Source organism: Oncorhynchus nerka, linkage group LG8, assembly GCF_034236695.1.
Source record: "Oncorhynchus nerka isolate Pitt River linkage group LG8, Oner_Uvic_2.0, whole genome shotgun sequence".
Taxonomy (NCBI): domain Eukaryota; kingdom Metazoa; phylum Chordata; class Actinopteri; order Salmoniformes; family Salmonidae; genus Oncorhynchus; species Oncorhynchus nerka.
Window position 1 is genome coordinate 63,747,019 of NC_088403.1, and position 19,985 is coordinate 63,767,003.

The window sequence follows — 19,985 nt, forward strand, 5'->3', positions numbered from 1 at the left end:
CTGTTGTCTATCTTTCCTCTCTTTGCCCTCACTGGCTGGCTCACAGTCCTGTCTGTCTCGCTCTTCATCTCACAAGTCCTGTCTGTCTTCCTCTCTCTCGCTGTCTTCCTCTCTCTCGCTGTCCTGGATGGCTATCTTAACGCTGTCTACCCTCACTGGCTGGCTCACAGTCCTGTCTGTCCCCCCCCGCCCCTCCACTCACCCACATTTCTAACGTACGGCATCTCCCCTCTGACCTATCGCCCCTTCCTCTCTTTACCTTTTCTCTCTCGTTATTTCTTGCATAGTCTTTTGGGGTATAGCCAAGTCCTGGGTTGCCGTTAGTAACTTTTGATGAATTGGTTTTCCTCTGTCCTGTAGGATGTGAGTTGTAATGGCCTGCAGTGTTTGCCTGTGGAGCTGGGTCAGCTGGAGTGTCTGAGAGACCTCAACTTGAGGCGGAACCAGCTCACCACACTGCCAGAGGGTGAGAGAGAGACACACACACACACACACACACCTGACCTTTGACCCCTACATACACCTTAATATACCAGTGGTATGCAAACTTTTTCAGCGGGTCTGTGTTTTTCTCAAAAAATTCTCGCGATCTCACCCCAAATCTAATGACACGATCTTAAAGGGATAGTCCACCCCCAGAAAGAAAGAGAAAAAATCATAACTCATATCAATTTGGTGAGAAGCCCGATCGTCTGTCAGTGGGTAGAATAACACATTCTCCCCGCCGTGATGTAACTTCTAAGTGGTCCGTCCGTGAAATCAGGACATCCTGAAGGAACTGGTCACTGGAGATGAGGGGGTAATACCGTGATGTAACTTCTAAGTGGTCCGTCCGTGAAATCAGGACATCCTGAAGGAACTGGTCACTGGAGATGAGGGGGTAATACCGTGATGTAACTTCTAAGTGGTCCGTCCGTGAAATCAGGACATCCTGAAGGAACTGGTCACTGGAGATGAGGGGGTAATACCGTGATGTAACTTCTAAGTGGTCCGTCCGTGAAATCAGGACATCCTGAAGGAACTGGTCACTGGAGATGAGGGGGTAATCACCTCCAGTTCAGATCACCACATCAGCCAATAGATGGTATGGCCGTACTTGACAAGAACCCATCCATCCGTTTAAAAAAAATTATATATTTTTTTATACCGTCGTGACAAAATATATAATTTAGCTTAGACGTGCTCAATTTAAACCGTGTACAAAATGATTAAGTGCTATCTTGCAATGTGCCCCTGTGTGTCTGTGTGTGGGGGGGGGGAAGGGCTGTTGTCATAGCAACGTACTCTGCATCGCTCTGGGCAGAGGTGAACTGAAAGTCGAACTCTTGAGAGATTCCTAAATGGATAGGGCAGTTTGTTTAGGGTCGGTAGCTACTTCACATGCTGATATTGACTTTGGTATTATTGTGTGTAGCTAGCTAGCTAGCCAGCTATCCCAGAGGGAGAACATTGCATTGTGGGTTTTCTAGTTGACTTGGCAAGCAAAAAAAAATCTCCACAACAATTTTAGCGTGTCGCTACCAACCTTGTTCACAGAAGATATTGTCTTCGCATATTAGTGTTTAATGTTTATTAATCATCGGAATTAGTGGATTACCTCTTTACAATCTTTAACATTCACAAATAACCTTAAATTCATGACACATTCATCTCTTATCAAAAAGAAAAGAAACCAATAATACATTTACTCTATAAAATGTTATTTTTCTCATTTATATTTATCAAAAACGTTTGTATATTATCCAAAAATTATAATCTGTATTTTTATTTTATTTCTAAAACAATTTGGCTGCAGTTTCCCCTCGACTGCACAAGTGGTTGTTACTGACTCTGTGTGTCAACGCGTCCCTGCCCTCTATAGCTTTATCCCTCTATACCGATAAGCTACTTTGGTACTTAGTCTTATTATTGACCCTAGGCACTAGATCCTGGACCTGTCTGTAATGTCCCAATGAGACTCATCCGTTCTTCCCTATATAACACCTCATTTATAACGTACCGCGCAATGCAGGAACCCACAAGCAAAATTAGCGATCCTATTCACTTGTCCAATTGTGGGACTGTAAATAAAATCAAATCCAATTTTATTTGTCACATACACATGGTTATCAAATCAAATCAAATCGTATTTGTCACATACACATGGTTAGCAGATGTTAGTGCGAGTGTAGCGAAATGCTTGTGCTTCTAGTTCCGACAATGCAGTAATAACCAATAGTAATAACCAGTAGATGGTAGTAGTTTTGTAACTGTTACACATCCTATATATCAAAATAATGTCTATATATCAAAAAAACGATCAAAATAGTGATCGTGGTGCCATTTTGTGTAGCTATGTGTAGTTCTTGCGTTTGCGTACTGCACATGATACACTACATGGACAAAAGTATGTGGACACCTGCTCGTCAAACATCTCATTCCAAAATCATGGGCATTAATGTAGAGTTGGTCCCCCCTTTGCTGCTATAACAGCCTCCACTCTTCTAGGAAGGCTTTCCACTAGATGTTGGAACATTGCTGCTATAACATTTAACATTTACATTTACATTTAAGTCATTTAGCAGACGCTCTTATCCAGAGCGACTTACAAATTGGTGCGTTCACCTTATGACATCCAGTGGAACAGCCACTTTACAATAGTGCATCTAAATCTTTTAAGGGGGGGGGTGAGAAGGATTACTTTATCCTATCCTAGGTATTCCTTAAAGAGGTGGGGTTTCAGGTGTCTCCGGAAGGTGGTGATTGACTCCGCTGTCCTGGCGTCGTGAGGGAGTTTGTTCCACCATTGGGGGGCCAGAGCAGCGAACAGTTTTGACTGGGCTGAGCGGGAACTGTACTTCCTCAGTGGTAGGGAGGCGAGCAGGCCAGAGGTGGATGAACGCAGTGCCCTTGTTTGGGTGTAGGGCCTGATCAGAGCCTGGAGGTACTGAGGTGCCGTTCCCCTCACAGCTCCGTAGGCAAGCACCATGGTCTTGTAGCGGATGCGAGCTTCAACTGGAAGCCAGTGGAGAGAGCGGAGGAGCGGGGTGACGTGAGAGAACTTGGGAAGGTTGAACACCAGACGAGCTGCGGCGTTCTGGATGAGTTGTAGGGGTTTAATGGCACAGGCAGGGAGCCCAGCCAACCGCGAGTTGCAGTAATCCAGACGGGAGATGACAAGTGCCTGGATTAGGACCTGCGCCACTTCCTGTGTGAGGCAGGGTCGTACTCTGCGGATGTTGTAGAGCATGAACCTACAGGAACGGGCCACCGCCTTGATGTTAGTTGAGAACGACAGGGTGTTGTCCAGGATCACGCCAAGGTTCTTAGCGCTCTGGGAGGAGGACACAATGGAGTTGTCAACCGTGATGGCGAGATCATGGAACGGGCAGTCCTTCCCCGGGAGGAAGAGCAGCTCCGTCTTGCCGAGGTTCAGCTTGAGGTGGTGATCCGTCATCCACACTGATATGTCTGCCAGACATGCAGAGATGCGATTCGCCACCTGGTCATCAGAAGGGGGAAAGGAGAAGATTAATTGTGTGTCGTCTGCATAGCAATGATAGGAGAGACCATGTGAGGTTATGACAGAGCCAAGTGACTTGGTGTATAGCGAGAATAGGAGAGGGCCTAGAACAGAGCCCTGGGGGACACCAGTGGTGAGAGCACGTGGTGAGGAGACAGATTCTCGCCACGCCACCTGGTAGGAGCGACCTGTCAGGTAGGACGCAATCCAAGCGTGGGCCGCGCCGGAGATGCCCAACTCGGAGAGGGTGGACAGGAGGATCTGATGGTTCACAGTATCGAAGGCAGCCGATAGGTCTAGAAGGATGAGAGCAGAGGAGAGAGAGTTAGCTTTAGCAGTGCGGAGCGCCTCCGTGATACAGAGAAGAGCAGTCTCAGTTGAATGACTAGTCTTGAAACCTGACTGATTTGGATCAAGAAGGTCATTCTGAGAGAGATAGTGGGAGAGCTGGCCAAGGACGGCACGTTCAAGAGTTTTGGAGAGAAAAGAAAGAAGGGATACTGGTCTGTAGTTGTTGACATCGGAGGGATCGAGTGTAGGTTTTTCAGAAGGGGTGCAACTCTCGCTCTCTTGAAGACGGAAGGGACGTAGCCAGCGGTCAGGGATGAGTTGATGAGCGAGGTGAGTGTAAGGGAGAAGGTCTCCGGAAATGGTCTGGAGAAGAGAGGAGGGGATAGGGTCAAGCGGGCAGGTTGTTGGGCGGCCGGCCGTCACAAGACGCGAGATTTCATCTGGAGAGAGAGGGAGAAAGAGGTCAGAGCACAGGGTAGGGCAGTGTGAGCAGAACCAGCGGTGTCGTTTGACTTAGCAAACGAGGATCGGATGTCGTCAACCTTCTTTTCAAAGTGGTTGACGAAGTCATCTGCAGAGAGGGAGGAGGGGGGAGGGGGAGGAGGATTCAGGAGGGAGGAGAAGGTGGCAAAGAGCTTCCTAGGGTTAGAGGCAGATGCTTGGAATTTAGAGTGGTAGAAAGTGGCTTTAGCAGCAGAGACAGAAGAGGAAAATGTAGAGAGGAGGGAGTGAAAGGATGCCAGGTCCGCAGGGAGGCGAGTTTTCCTCCATTTCCGCTCGGCTGCCCGGAGCCCTGTTCTGTGAGCTCGCAATGAGTCGTCGAGCCACGGAGGGGGGGAGGACCGAGCCGGCCTGGAGGATAGGGGACATAGAGAGTCAAAGGATGCAGAAAGGGAGGAGAGGAGGGTTGAGGAGGCAGAATCAGGAGATGGGTTGGAGAAGGTTTGAGCAGAGGGAAGAGATGATAGGATGGAAGAGGAGAGAGTAGCGGGGAGAGAGAGCGAAGGTTGGGACGGCGCGATACCATCCGAGTAGGGGCAGTGTGGGAAGTGTTGGATGAGAGCGAGAGGGAAAAGGATACAAGGTAGTGGTCGGAGACTTGGAGGGGAGTTGCAATGAGGTTAGTGGAAGAACAGCATCTAGTAAAGATGAGGTCGAGCGTATTGCCTGCCTTGTGAGTAGGGGGGGAAGGTGAGAGGGTGAGGTCAAAAGAGGAGAGGAGTGGAAAGAAGGAGGCAGAGAGGAATGAGTCAAAGGTAGACGTGGGGAGGTTAAAGTCGCCCAGAACTGTGAGAGGTGAGCCGTCCTCAGGAAAGGAGCTTATCAAGGCATCAAGCTCATTGATGAACTCTCCGAGGGAACCTGGAGGGCGATAAATGATAAGGATGTTAAGCTTGAAAGGGCTGGTAACTGTGACAGCATGGAATTCAAAGGAGGCGATAGACAGATTGGTAAGGGGAGAAAGAGAGAATGACCACTTGGGAGAGATGAGGATCCCGGTGCCACCACCCGCTGACCAGAAGCTCTCGGGGTGTGCGAGAACACGTGGGCGGACGAAGAGAGAGCAGTAGGAGTAGCAGTGTTATCTGTGGTGATCCATGTTTCCGTCAGTGCCAAGAAGTCGAGGGACTGGAGGGAGGCATAGGCTGAGATGAACTCCGCCTTGTTGGCCGCAGATCGGCAGTTCCAGAGGCTACCGGAGACCTGGAACTCCACGTGGGTCGTGCGCGCTGGGACCACCAGATTAGGGTGGCCGCGGCCACGCGGTGTGGAGCGCTTGTATGGTCTGTGCAGAGAGGAGAGAACAGGGATAGACAGACACATAGTTGACAGGCTACAGAAGAGGCTACGCTAATGCAAAGGAGATTGGAATGACAAGTGGACTACACGTCTCGAATGTTCAGAAAGTTAAGCTTACGTAGCAAGAATCTTATTGACTAAAATGATTAAAATGATACAGTACTGGTGAAGTAGGCTAGCTGGCAGTGGCTGCGTTGTTGACTTTGTAGGCTAGCTGGCAGTGGCTGCATTAATAACAGCCTCCACTCTTCTGGGAAGGGTTTCCACTAGATGTAGGAACATTGCTGCTGTAACAGCCTCCATTCTTCTGGGAAGGCTTTCCACTAGATGTTGGAACATTGCTGCTATAACAGCCTCCACTCTTCTGGGAAGGGTTTCCACTAGATGTTGGAACATTGCTGCTATAACAGCCTCCACTCTTCTGGGAAGGCTTTCCACTAGATGTTGGAACATTGCTGCTGTAACAGCCTCCATTCTTCTGGGAAGGGTTTCCACTAGATGTTGGAACATTGCTGCAGGGACTTGCTTCCATTCAGCCATGAGTATTCGTACGGTCGGGCACTGATGTTTGCCGATTTAGGCCTGTTGTTCGACGGGGTTGAATTCAGGGCTCTGTGCAGGCCAGTCAAGTTCTTCCAAACCGATCTCGCTTTGTGCACGGTGACATTGACAGGAAAGGGCCTTCTCCAAACTGTTGCCACAAAGTTGGAAGCACAGAATCGTCTAGAATGGCGTTGTATGCTGTAGTGCCATGGAAACCCATTTCATGAATTTTCCGACAAACAGTTCTTGTGCCGACGTTGCTTCCAGAGGCCGTTTGGAACCCGGTAGTGAGTGTTGCAACCGAGGACAGACAATGTTTTACACGCTTCAGCACTTGGCTGTCCTGTTCTGTGAGCTGGTGTGGCCTACCAATTCGCGGTTGAGCCGTTGTTGCTCCTAAGACGTTTCCACTTCACAATAACCGCACTGACAGCTCTAGCAGGACATAAAATTGACCAGCTGACTTGTTGGAAAGGTGGCATCCTGTGACAGTGCCACATTGAAAGTCACTTGAGCTCTTCAGTACGGGCCATTGTACCGCCACTGTTTGTCTATGGAGATTGCATGGCGATGTGCTCGTTTTTTTTTTATACACCTGTCCGCAACGGGTGGGGCTGAAATAGCCGAATCCACTCATTTTAAAGGGGTGTCCACATACTTTTGTGTGTATAGTGTATACATTAGGCTTAAGTCCAACTGTTTCTAACCTAGACGTTAACACACTACTAACCCTGATGTGTCTTCTGTTACCCTGTTGTCAAACAGACCAGACTACCTCAGAGATATAGGTCTAAGTACCATTACCAGATCATTTTACCCCAAACAAAAGCATACAGCAGTGGTAAATCCCCCAGCGAAACAAGCCAGCTGCCTGCGACTGTATGATCTGTACGTTACCAGTATAGCTCTGGCCTCATAGCATCCCTCCCAAAAAAAAACACTAATCCTGTCCTGAGCTCTTCTCCAACCTCATGGGTTACAGCCACTGTAGCAACTCCTTTTGAGTCGACACGGTTTGACAAAAGATCAGTCAGGCCGTTATTGGAATTGAATAAAATCATAGCCTTCAGGGGGGGGTTATTTAAACTATCAAAACATTGACTTGATAGTGACAAAAGTGCATTTTATTATTTCCCAAGATGCAGTCATTTCCATGATGATTAGATATCTTGGTACTAAACCCACCACCCCCTCTCTCTACCTCTCTCTCTCTCTCTACCTCTCTCTCTCTCTACCTCTCTCTCTCTACCTCTCAGAGTTGTCCGAGTTACCCCTGGTCCGGTTAGACGTCTCCTGTAACCACATCTCCCACGTGCCCGTGTGTTACCGCCACCTGCGTCAACTCCAGACCATAGTCTTGGACAACAACCCCCTGCAGCAACCGCCTGCCCAGATCTGCTCGAAGGGAAAGTACCACATCTTCAAGTTCCTCAACATTGTGGCCTGCAAGAGGAGCCAGGAGGAGCTGGAGAGAGCCCTGAGACCTACAGGGTTTAATAGCTGGTGAGAGAGGGAGAGGAGGAGGAGGAGGAGGAGAGGGAGGAGAGAGAGCCCTGAGACCTACAGGGTTTAATAGCTGGTGAGAGAGGGAGAGGAGGAGAGGGAGGAGAGAGAGCCCTGAGACCTACAGGGTTTAATAGCTGGTGAGAGAGGGAGGAGAGAGAGCCCTGAGACCTACAGGGTTTAATAGCTGGTGAGAGAGGGAGGAGAGAGAGCCCTGAGACCTACAGGGTTTAATAGCTGGTGAGAGAGGGAGGAGAGAGAGCCCTGAGACCTACAGGGTTTAATAGCTGGTGAGAGAGAGAGGAGGAGGAGATGGAGGGGAGCGAGCCCTGACACCTACAGGGTTTAATAGCTGGTGAGAGAGAGAGGAGGAGATGGAGGGGAGCGAGCCCTGACACCTACAGGGTATAATAGCTGGTGAAAGAGGATGAGGGGGGGGGGCGAGGAGAGGGAAGAGAGGATATAGAGTTGATCTAATAATCTTTACTTTGGTACCTTTTTTTAATGTAACAGTTAATTACATGTTGAGAGGAGGGAGATAGCCGAGGAATCACATGGAGGAAAAATAGGTCAATAAATAATAACAGATCAGTAAGGGCTTGTACAGCCGCTGACTACCGAGACCTACTACCGAGACCTACCAGCTTGTTCAGCCGCTGACTACCGAGACCTACTACCGAGACCTACCAGCTTGTTCAGCCGCTGACTACCGAGACCTACTACCGAGACCTACTACCGAGACCTACCGGCTTGTTCAGCCGCTGACTACAGAGACCTACTACCGAGACCTACCGGCTTGTTCAGCCGCTGACTACAGAGACCTACTACCGAGACCTACCGGCTTGTTCAGCCGCTGACTACCGAGACCTACTACCGAGACCTACCGGCTTGTTCAGCCGCTGACTACCGAGACCTACTACCGAGACCTACCGGCTTGTTCAGCCGCTGACTACCGAGACCTACTACCGAGACCTACCGGCTTGTTCAGCCGCTGACTACCGAGACCTACCGGCTTGTTCAGCCGCTGACTACCGAGACCTACTACCGAGACCTACCGGCTTGTTCAGCCGCTGACTACCGAGGCCTACTACCGAGACCTACTGGCTTGTTCAGACCCGAGACCTGGCTTGTTCAGCCGCTGACTACCGAGACCTACTACCGAGACCTACTGGCTTGTTCAGCCGCTGACTACCGAGACCTACTACCGAGACCTACCGGCTTGTTCAGCCGCTGACTACCGAGACCTACTACCGAGACCTACCAGCTTGTTCAGCTGCTGACTACCGAGACCTACTACCGAGACCTACCGGCTTGTTCAGCCGCTGACTACAGAGACCTACTACCGAGACCTACTACCGAGACCTACCGGCTTGTTCAGCCGCTGACTACTGAGACCTACTACTGAGACCGACTACCGAGACCTACTACCGAGACCTACCGGCTTGTTCAGCCGCTGACTACAGAGACCAACTACCGAGACCTACCGGCTTGTTCAGCTGCTGACTACCGAGACCTACCTCCGAGACCTACTACCGAGACCTACCGGCTTGTTCAGCCGCTGACTACCGAGACCTACTACCGAGACCTACCAGCTTGTTCAGCTGCTGACTACCGAGACCTACTACCGAGACCTAACGGCTTGTTCAGCCGCTGACCACCGAGACCGACTACCGAGACCTACCGGCTTGTACAGCCGCTGACTACCGAGACCTACCGGCTTGTACAGCCGCTGACTACCGAGACCTACCGGCTTGTACAGCCGCTGACTACCGAGACCTACCGGCTTGTACAGCCGCTGACTACCGAGACCTACCGGCTTGTACAGCCGCTGACTACCGAGACCTACCGGCTTGTACAGCCGCTGACTACCGAGACCTACCGGCTTGTACAGCCGCTGACTACCGAGACCTACCGGCTTGTACAGCCGCTGACTACCGAGACCTACCGGCTTGTACAGCCGCTGACTACCGAGACCTACCGGCTTGTACAGCCGCTGACTACCGAGACCTACCGGCTTGTACAGCCGCTGACTACCGAGACCTACTGGCTTGTACAGCTGCTGAGTCAATATAAGAAATAATATTAGCCTAACCCTCGCCGATAGTAAAGTACCGTACCTGACCCTCGCCGATAGTACCGTACCTGACCCTCGCCGATAGTACCGTACCTGACCCTCGCCGATAGTACCGTACCTGACCCTCGCCGATAGTAAAGTACCGTACCTGACCCTCGCCGATGGTAAAGTACCGTACCTGACCCTCGCCGATGGTAAAGTACCGTACCTGACCCTCGCCGATAGTAAAGTACCGTTCCTGACCCTCGCCGATAGTAAAGTAAAGTACCGTACCTGACCCTCGCCGATAGTAAAGTACCGTACCTGACCCTCGCCGATAGTAAAGTACCGTACCTGACCCTCGCCGATAGTAAAGTACCGTACCTGACCCTCGCCGATAGTAAAGTACCGTACCTGACCCTCGCCGATAGTAAAGTACCGTACCTGACCCTCGCCGATAGTAAGGTACCGTACCTGACCCTCGCCGATAGTAAGGTACCGTACCTGACCCTCGCCCGATAGTAAGGTACCGTACCTGACCCTCGCCGATAGTAAGGTACCGTACCTGACCCTCGCCGATAGTAAGGTACCGTACCTGACCCTCGCCGATAGTAAGGTACCGTACCTGACCCTCGCCGATAGTAAGGTACCGTACCTGACCCTCGCCGATAGTAAGGTACCGTACCTGACCCTCGCCGATAGTAAGGTACCGTACCTGACCCTCGCCGATAGTAAAGTACCGTACCTGACCCTCGCCGATAGTAGGGTACCGTACCTGACCCTCGCCGATAGTAGGGTACCGTACCTGACCCTCGCCGATAGTAGGGTACCTGACCCTCGCCGATAGTACCGTACCTGACCCTCGCCGATAGTAGGGTACCTGACCCTCGCCGATAGTAGGGTACCGTACCTGACCCTCGCCGATAGTAGGGTACCTGACCCTCGCCGATAGTACCGTACCTGACCCTCGCCGATAGTACCGTACCTGACCCTCGCCGATAGTAGGGTACCTGACCCTCGCCGATAGTACCGTACCTGACCCTCGCCGATAGTACCGTACCTGACCCTCGCCGATAGTACCGTACCTGACCCTCGCCGATAGTAAGGTACCGTACCTGACCCTCGCCGATAGTAGGGTACCGTACCTGACCCTCGCCGATAGTAGGGTACCGTACCTGACCCTCGCCGATAGTACCGTACCTGACCCTCGCCGATAGTAGGGTACCGTACCTGACCCTCGCCGATAGTAGGGTACCGTACCTGACCCTCGCCCACAAATATAGAACATTCACCACAGTTCCCTTTTTCTTCTTGAACATTTACTGAACAATGACATTTTTCTTCAATATTTTATTTATCGAGTATTTATGCCTATTGCGAACAGTAGCTTAATGTTTTGCTTAATAACAAAAAAATGTCAAACAATAAACCTGAACTGACACCTTGCGTATGCTTTTATGAAAATACACTGTACAATTAGGCCGATCGTACCGTACCTGACCCGAGTAACTACACTGTACATTTAGGCCTATAGTAAGGTACCGTACCTGACCCTAGTAACCACTACCCTTGAATAATGTATTGAACAATTTTACTTTTTTTCTTGAGCGTCGAGGCCTATTGAACTGTAACTATAACGCAACAAAGTTTGGGAAAAATCTAACGTACTCGTTGTCTTTCGCTTGCAGCACTGTTGAGAAACAGAAGTCCACTGCGCCAGGTTTCAGGCAGCCCTAAAGCTTAGTCTTACACTGTCAGATACAGATAACAAAAGAGAAAAACCTCACTGTAGATATGAATTTCACCAGTGGTTTATGTTTATGGATTTTAGTTGTTTAATGCAACGGTCTGTTCTTTATTCAAACCGCACGCCACCCACGGATATAACCACGGGGACTGCGGGTTTTGAGTCAACCCACGCATCACCCGTGTGTGGAGTGTGTGTGTGTGCTGAATACTGATGTGTGTGTGTGTGTGGTTTTCATGTCTCCTGGCAGTCTGTCGGACCATGAGCTGTTCTCAGGTCAGTTTGGAGGTTTGGACTCTGGCTTCAACAGTGTGGACAGTGGCAGCAAGAGATGGTCTGGGAACGAGGTGAGACAACATACGAGTTTCATTTGTGGTGTTACTATCTCTGTCTCTGTGTGTGTGTGTGTGTGTCTACCTTGCGTGAAGAACAGTGGTCCTATCATCTGTCGTAATGATTGCCCTAAATCAAGTAATGTTTTTATACAGACGTCTTAAAACCTTACGAAAGGTCAAATCTCCTTTCCGATCTGTGTCTCCAGTCTGCAGATGACTTCTCAGAGCGGTCCCTGCGTATGGCTGAGCTCACCAGAGACCAGAGGAACCTGGAGGAAGAGGTGGAGGACGACTCTTCCCTCACAGAGACCCCAGACACGGGTGAGCAGTGGGCTCTAACTAACCCGCCCCCCCCCCCCCAGTGGGCTCTAACTAACCCCGCCCCCCAGTGGGCTCTAACTAACCCCGCCCCCAGTGGGCTCTAACTAACCCGCCCCCCGCCCCCAGTGGGCTCTACTCAACCCCGCCCCCCAGTGGGCTCTAACCCCCGCCCCCCAGTGGGCTCTAACTAACCCCCCCCCCAGTGGGCTCTAACTAACCCCCGCCCCCCAGTGGGCTCTAACTAACCCCGCCCCCTCAGTGGGCTCTAACTAACCCCCCGCCCCCCAGTGGGCTCTAACTAACCCCCCCCCCCCAGTGGGCTCTAACTAACCCCCCCCCCCAGTGGGCCTAACTCAACCCCGCCCCCCAGTGGGCTCTAACTAACCCCCGCCCCCCCACCCCCGCCCCCAGTGGGCTCTAACTAACCCCCACCCCCCCAGTGGGCTCTAACTAACCCCGCCCCCCCAGTGGGCTCTAACTAACCCCCCGCCCCTACACTCTAACCAGTAGGCTACCCCTGCCGCCCCCTACACTCTAACCACTAGGCTACCTGCCTAACCCCTACACTCTAACCACTAGGCTACCTGCCGCCCCTACACTCTAACCACTAGGCTACCTGCCGCCCCTACACTCTAACCACTAGGCTACCTGCCGCCCCTACACTCTAACCACTAGGCTACCTACCGCCTCTACACTCTAACCACTAGGCTACCTGCCGCCTCTACACTCTAACCACTAGGCTACCTGCCGCCCCTACACTCTAACCACTAGGCTACCTACCGCCTCTACACTCTAACCACTAGGCTACCTACCGCCTCTACACTCTAACCACTAGGCTACCTGCCGCCCCATAAGCACACTCGCTGAGGAAAGGGACATGTTTTTTGTAACAAAACAGGAATGTTATTTTTAGCGACAAGACGGAGCTTTGTTGTTCTAAATCTTGGTCATATCCTCAGACATTCTCTAATGTTATTTGACTGTAATCTCTCTCCTCTCTCTTTTGTTTCTTGGTTTCCACAGTGAATGGGGAGGCCAAGCGGGTGGATGTCATAGCGTCACCGAGGAGCGTCACCGAGGAGAAAGAAGACTGCAGGGCGAATCGTCCCTCTCCCCCCATCACAGCGCCCCCGCAGGTTAGGAGGACACATTTTTATAAACTCTTATGAAGAGCAGATGTGTTTGTGTGTGTGTGTGTGTATCTAACAACGACATGGTGGTGTTCTTCAGGAGAACACAGCGGAATCCTCACCACCACCCCAAACACAAGACTCTTCTAGAAGCAGGTGAGACACACACACACCACGAGAAGTTGATGGCACCTTAATTGGGGAGGACAGGCTCCTGGTAATGACTGGAGTGGAATCAGTGGAATGGTATCAGCAACATCAAACACATGGTTTCCATGGTTTCCAGGTGTTTGATGCCATTCCATTCGCTCCGTTCCGACATTTATTATGAGCTGTCCTCCCTTCACCAGCCTCCTGTGGCACACACACACACACAGACCATTGATACTGACAAGGATACCTCACACTCAGCCATGTAACCACAAGGGTGTGTGATTGTGATGTGTGTGTGTGTCGGTGCCAATTTTTATATTCGCCTGTGTTTTTGCAACAGTTTCACTGTGGATTCAGCAGTTTGACTGACTGTGGACACAGTCTCATACACAGCAACCGCTCGTCACTGTTTTCAGATGGAAAAGGACAGATAGTCTTTTGATCACACTCTCTCCCTGCCTTGTTTTACAAGGTCAGCCTCTCGGGGAGTGTTTGAGGAGCTGGGAAAAGTCAACAGACTGCGGTTCCCATTACTAACACCACTGACTGACACAACCAGAGGAACACACACACCCCCTTGCCCTTCCCCCCCAGCCAATCGGAAGCACTTGCCATTTCATTTATAAATATTTGCTTAAATAAAGAAGTTGCAATGTATTAGTTAATTTATATCTTTTTTTTTTTATTACATTTTTGACTTCTTAAATAAACCCCTCTGTCTCAATATTACATCTTTTTTTTATTACATTTTTGACTTCTTAAATAAAGAAGTTGCAATGTATTAGTTAACCCCTCTGTCTCAATATTACATCTTTTTTTAATTACATTTTGTCAAGAGTTTTAAAATAAATCTAATGGTTTCACAGTATAATTTATTTTGTAATCTTTGGTTATAGATCAGGTTTTGACCTCCCATTCGAGTACATTTGATATATATTTTTAAAAATACAGTCAAGAAGTTGCATTGTGTGAACACCTGCTATATCTCAATATAACGTATTTTTGTATTAAAAAAATGGACAAGATTTTTAATATTTTTTAATCTGTGGTTAAAGATGTACAGTGAGGAAAAAGGCCATTGTCACTATTATGTGACATCACTCCACGACAGCCAACCGCTGGCCAGCTTTCACTTGAATTAGGATGCTACGTTGATGCGTAACGATATGACATCACGCGATATGACATCACGCGATATGACATCACACAGTATTTGGTGTTTGTTCAGTCAACACTCCATTTTTTTCTACCTTCCACCCCTCTGTCACTGTGCTTTTCTACACTCACCCTCTTTCTCCATATCCTTCTCTCTCTGTCTCTCTGTCTCTCTGTCTCTCTGTCTCTCTTTCTCTGTCTCTCTCTCTCTTTCTCTGTGTCTCTGTCTCTCTCCCTCTCTCTCTCTCTCCTTTCTCTGTCTCTTTCTCTCTCTCTCTCTCTCTCTCCCTTCTCTCTCTCTCTCCTTCCCCTTTCTCTCTCTCTCTCCCCCCTCGGTCCACTGTCAGTGTGGAGGTAGGAGGGGGGCTGTCACACCCGTCCCCCTCCAGTCCCACCCTGGAGGAGAGGAGGAGACCAGGTACCCTGCTCATCTGGCAGGAGAGAGAGAGAATCCATCAGCAGAGAGACAACACGGCCAGAGACAATGGGTGAGGAGGAGGAGACAACGGTGGGGAGGGGGGGACGGGTGGGGAGAGACGACGGGTGGGGAGGGGGAGACGACGGGTGGGGACGGGTGGGGAGACGACGGGTGGGGAGGGGGGGACGGGTGGGGAGGGGGGACGACGGGTGGGGAGGGGGGAGACGACGGGTGGGGAGGGGAGACGACGGGTGGGGAGGGGGGACGGGTGGGGGAGAGACGACGGGTGGGGGGGGAGGACGGGTGGGGGAGGGGGAGACGACGGGACGACGGGGGGAGGGGGGGAGGGGGGAGACGACGGGTGGGGAGGGGGAGGACGGGAGACGACGGGTGGGGAGGGGGACGACGGGTGGGGGAGGGGGGAGACGGGTGGGGGGGGAGGGGAGACGACGGGTGGGGGAGGGGGAGACGACGGGTGGGGAGGGGAGACGACGGGTGGGGAGGAGAGACGACGGGTGGGGAGGGGGAGACGACGGGTGGGGGGGGGGAGACGGTGGGGAGGGGGTGGGGACGACGGGGGGAGGGGGAGACGGGTGGGGAGGGGTGACGAAGGGGGGGACGGGGGGGAGGGGGAGACGACGGGTGGGGAGGGGGAGACGACGGGTGGGGAGGGGAGACGACGGGTGGGGACGGGGGGAGGGGGAGACGACGGGGTGGGGTGGGGGAGACGACAGGTGGGGAGGGGAGAGACGACGGGTGGGAGGGGGACGGGGGGAGGGGTGGGGAGGGGAGAGACGACAGGTGGGGAGGGAGAGACGACGGGTGGGGAGGGGGACGGGTGGGGAGGGGGACGGGTGGGGAGGAGAGACGACGGGTGGGGAGGGGGAGACGACGGGTGGGGAGGGGGACGGGTGGGGAGGGGACGGGTGGGGAGGTGGGGAGGGAGAGACGACGGGTGGGGAGGGGGACGGGTGGGGAGTGGGGAGGGGGGACGGGTGGGGAGGGGGGGACGGGTGGGGAGGGGGGACGGTGGGGGAGGGGGAGAGGACGGACGGGTGGGGAGGGGGAGACGACGGGTGGGGAGGGGGGGACGGGTGGGGAGGGGGGGAGACGACGGGTGGGGAGGGGAGACGACGCCCAGTGGGGGGGGGGGGGGAGGACGGGTGGGGAGGGGGAGACGACGGGTGGGGAGGGGGGGACGGGTGGGGGGAGGGGACGACAGGTGGGGGAGGGGGAGACGACGGGTGGGGAGGGGGGGACGGGACGACGGGTGGGGAGGGAGAGACGACAGGTGGGGAGGGGAGGACGACAGGGGTGGGAGGGGGACGGGTGGGGAGGGGGAGACGGGTGGGGAGGGGGAGACGACAGGTGGGGAGGGAGAGGACGGGGGGGAGGGAGAGACGACGGGTGGGGAGGGGAGACGACGGGTGGGGAGGGAGGGACGACAGGTGGGGAGGGGAGACGACGGGTGGGGAGGGGAGACGACGGGACGACGGGTGGGGAGGGAGAGACGACAGGTGGGGAGGGGAGACGACGGGTGGGGAGGGGGACGGGGGGAGGGGGAGACGGGTGGGGAGGGGGAGACGACGGGTGGGGAGGGGGACGGGTGGGGAGGGGGACGGGTGGGGAGGGGAGACGACGGGTGGGGAGGGGAGACGACGGGTGGGGAGGGGGACGGGTGGGGAGGGGGGGACGGGTGGGGAGGGGGAGACGACGGGTGGGGAGGGGGACGACGGGTGGGGGGGGGGACGGGTGGGGAGGGGGAGAGGACGGGTGGGGAGGGAGAGGACGGGTGGGGAGGGAGAGACGACGGGTGGGGAGGGGGACGGGTGGGAGGGGGACGGGTGGGGAGGGGGACGGGTGGGGAGGGGGACGACAGGTGGGGAGGGAGAGACGACGGGTGGGGAGGGAGAGACGACGGGTGGGGAGGGGGACGGGTGGGGAGGGGACGGGTGGGGAGGGGACGGGTGGGGAGGGGAGACGACGGGTGGGGAGGGGGACGGGTGGGGAGGGGGACGGGGGGGGGGGACGGGTGGGGGGAGGGGGAGACGGGTGGGGAGGGGAGACGACAGGTGGGGGGGGAGGGGACGACAGGTGGGGGGGGGAGACGACGGGTGGGGAGGGGGACTGGTGGGGAGGGGGGACGGGTGGGGAGGGGAGACGGGTGGGGAGGGAGAGACGACGGGTGGGGAGGGAGAGACGACGGGTGGGGAGGGGGACGGGTGGGGAGGGGGACGGGTGGGGAGGGAGAGACGACAGGTGGGGAGGGGAGACGACGGGTGGGGAGGGGGACGGGTGGGGAGGGGGACGGGTGGGGAGGGAGAGACGACGGGTGGGGAGGGGGGTGGGGACGAGACGGGTGGGGAGGGAGAGACGGACGGGTGGGGAGGGGGAGACGACGGGTGGGGAGGGGAGACGACGGGTGGGGAGGGGAGACGACGGGTGGGGAGGGGGAGACGACGGGTGGGGAGGGGGAGACGACGGGTGGGGAGGGGGACGGGTGGGGAGGGGGAGACGGGTGGGGAGGGGAGAGACGACGGGTGGGGAGGGGGACGGGTGGGGAGGGGAGAGACGGGTGGGGAGGGGAGACGGCGGGTGGGGAGGGGGAGGGGTGGGGAGGGAGAGACGCGGGTGGGGAGGGGAGACGACGGGTGGGGAGGGAGAGACGACGGGTGGGGGAGACGACGGGTGGGGAGGGGGAGACGACGGGTGGGGAGGGGGAGACGACGGGTGGGGAGGGGAGACGACGGGTGGGGAGGGGGACGGGTGGGGAGGGAGAGACGACGGGTGGGGAGGGGGGACGGGTGGGGGGAGAGACGACGGGTGGGGAGGGGAGACGACGGGTGGGGAGGGGGAGACGACGGGTGGGGAGGGGGAGACGGGTGGGGAGGGGGAGACGGGGGGGAGGGGGACGACGGGTGGGGTGGGGGGGGGAGGGAGAGACGACGGGTGGGGAGGGAGGGGAGACGGGTGGGGAGACGGGGGGGAGAGACGACGGGTGGGGAGGGGAGACGACGGGTGGGGGAGGGAGAGACGTGGTGGGGACGGGGGGGAGGGGGGAGACGACGGGTGGGGAGGGGGAGACGACGGGTGGGGAGGGGGGACGGGTGGGGGGGAGACGACGGGTGGGGGACGGGTGGGGAGGGGAGACGACGGGTGGGGAGGGGGAGACGACGGGTGGGGGGGGGAGACGACGGGTGGGGGGGGAGACGACGGGTGGGGAGGGGGAGACGACGGGTGGGGAGGGGGAGACGACGGGTGGGGGGGGAGACGACGGGTGGGGAGTGGGGAGAGAGACGGGTGGGGAGGGAGAGGGGAGGGAGACGACAGGTGGGGAGGGATCCTTTCAACAAAGGAAGCTGGCTGTTAATGTTGGACACAAACCCATATACTTTAAAAAGCTGTGATCAGTTATTTTTATTATTCTTTTTTAAACAGGACAATCAACAGAGTTGGTAGAACAAAATGTAACGAATAAAATCCCACCCCAATTAAAGTTTATATTTGTTAAGGTCATTGTAACAACTAATCTATTAAGAACCAGCTGCTAGTTAACTTGTGTGTGGTGAAGGACTGAATATTTCCCTATTTCAAACATGGAACGAATTGACAGTTGTAAGACAACTTAATATGGAAACAACCACATTTCCATTTCATATCTGATTTCTAAACATCTCCTTCCAGTTTACTGAAGATTACAACTGCCAAAACAGGAAGTAATGTGGCGACGCTGTCTCAGACAGGAAGTAGCTCGAGGTAAGAGACCTTAAATCTTACATGAACCAAACTAGTCCAGGGAGAGAAAAGAAACACTTTTCCTGCCTGAATTGAAGCATGCTACGTGTGAAATGTTCATTTAGGCTGCATTTAGACAGGCAGCCCAATTCTGATTTTTTTTTTTCTTCCAGCAGTTGGTCTTTGGACCAATCACATCAGATATTTTTCAGAGCTGATCTGATTGGTCAAAAGACCAATTGGTTGGTAAAAGATCAGAAATTGGTGGGTCTGTCTAAGCGCCTGCATATTTATTTTGTCAAAGCTCCTGTTCTGTTTATTAGTAGCAGATGCATGAGCACCGTGCCTGATTTGTGGTTTGGGTATTTTCTTTCTGAACGTGCTCTGTCTCCCCCTAGTGGTAGCTCACCAGAGGACAACCACTCCCAGAACGGGCTCAGACAACGATGTGCGGTCAGTCTTTCATGAAGCTCTTTACACTTTCATCTCTCTTGTAATATATATATTTTTTTACTTCATTTTTGTCATGATGGGTATTGTGTTACTATTTAGTATCAGCAGTATAATTCATAGCCTGGTCCCAGGTCGTCGTCGTCGTCTCCTCCTATAGCCCGGTCCCAGGTCGTCTCCTCCTCCTATAGCCCGGTCCCAGGTAGTCTCCTCCTATAGCCCAATCCCAGGTCGTCTCCTCCTATAGCCCGGTCCCAGGTCGTCTCCTCCTATAGCCCGGTCCCAGGTCGTCTCCTCCTATAGCCCGGTCCCAGGTCGGCTCCTCCTCCTGTAGCCCGGTCCCAGGTCGGCTCCTCCTCCTGTAGCACGGTCCCAGGTCGGCTCCTCCTCCTGTAGCCGGTCCCAGGTCGTCGGCTCCTCCTCCTGTAGCACGGTCCCAGGTCGTCGGCTCCTCCTCCTGTAGCACGGTCCCAGGTCGTCGGCTCCTCCTCCTGTAGCACGGTCCCAGGTCGTCGGCTCCTCCTCCTGTAGCACGGTCCCAGGTCGTCGGCTCCTCCTCCTCTAGCACGGTCCCAGGTCGTCGGCTCCTCCTCCTCTAGCACGGTCCCAGGTCGGCTCCTCCTCCTGTAGCACGGTCCCAGGTCGGCTCCTCCTCCTGTAGCCCGGTCCCAGGTCGTCGGCTCCTCCTCCTGTAGCACGGTCCCAGGTCGTCGGCTCCTCCTATAGCCCGGTCCCAGGTCGTCTCTTCCTATAGCCCGGTCCCAGGTCGTCTCCTCCTATAGCCCGGTCCCAGGTCGGCTCCTCCTCCTATAGCCCGGTCCCAGGTCGGCTCCTCCTCCTGTAGCCCGG

At 54.5% G+C, this 19,985-nt stretch overlaps 1 protein-coding gene across 4 annotated transcripts in view; it reads left to right on the plus strand.

Annotated features, from left to right (window-relative positions):
* Positions 1-19,985, plus strand: part of lrch4 (leucine-rich repeats and calponin homology (CH) domain containing 4) — a 63,332-nt gene that overhangs the window by 30,207 nt on the left and 13,140 nt on the right. For 3 of the 4 annotated variants that reach the window (XM_065021979.1, XM_065021981.1, XM_065021982.1), the window contains exons 4-12: positions 361-466; positions 7,393-7,639; positions 11,690-11,786; positions 11,981-12,095; positions 13,119-13,231; positions 13,326-13,381; positions 14,881-15,021; positions 18,636-18,706; positions 19,066-19,139. In XM_065021979.1, coding sequence (XP_064878051.1) covers positions 361-466; positions 7,393-7,639; positions 11,690-11,786; positions 11,981-12,095; positions 13,119-13,231; positions 13,326-13,381; positions 14,881-15,021; positions 18,636-18,706; positions 19,066-19,139 — 1,020 coding nt within the window. Of the gene's footprint in view, positions 1-360; positions 467-7,392; positions 7,640-11,689; positions 11,787-11,980; positions 12,096-13,118; positions 13,232-13,325; positions 13,382-14,880; positions 15,022-18,635; positions 18,708-19,065; positions 19,140-19,985 lie in introns of all 4 variants that reach the window. The other variant, XM_065021980.1, reaches the window with a different exon arrangement.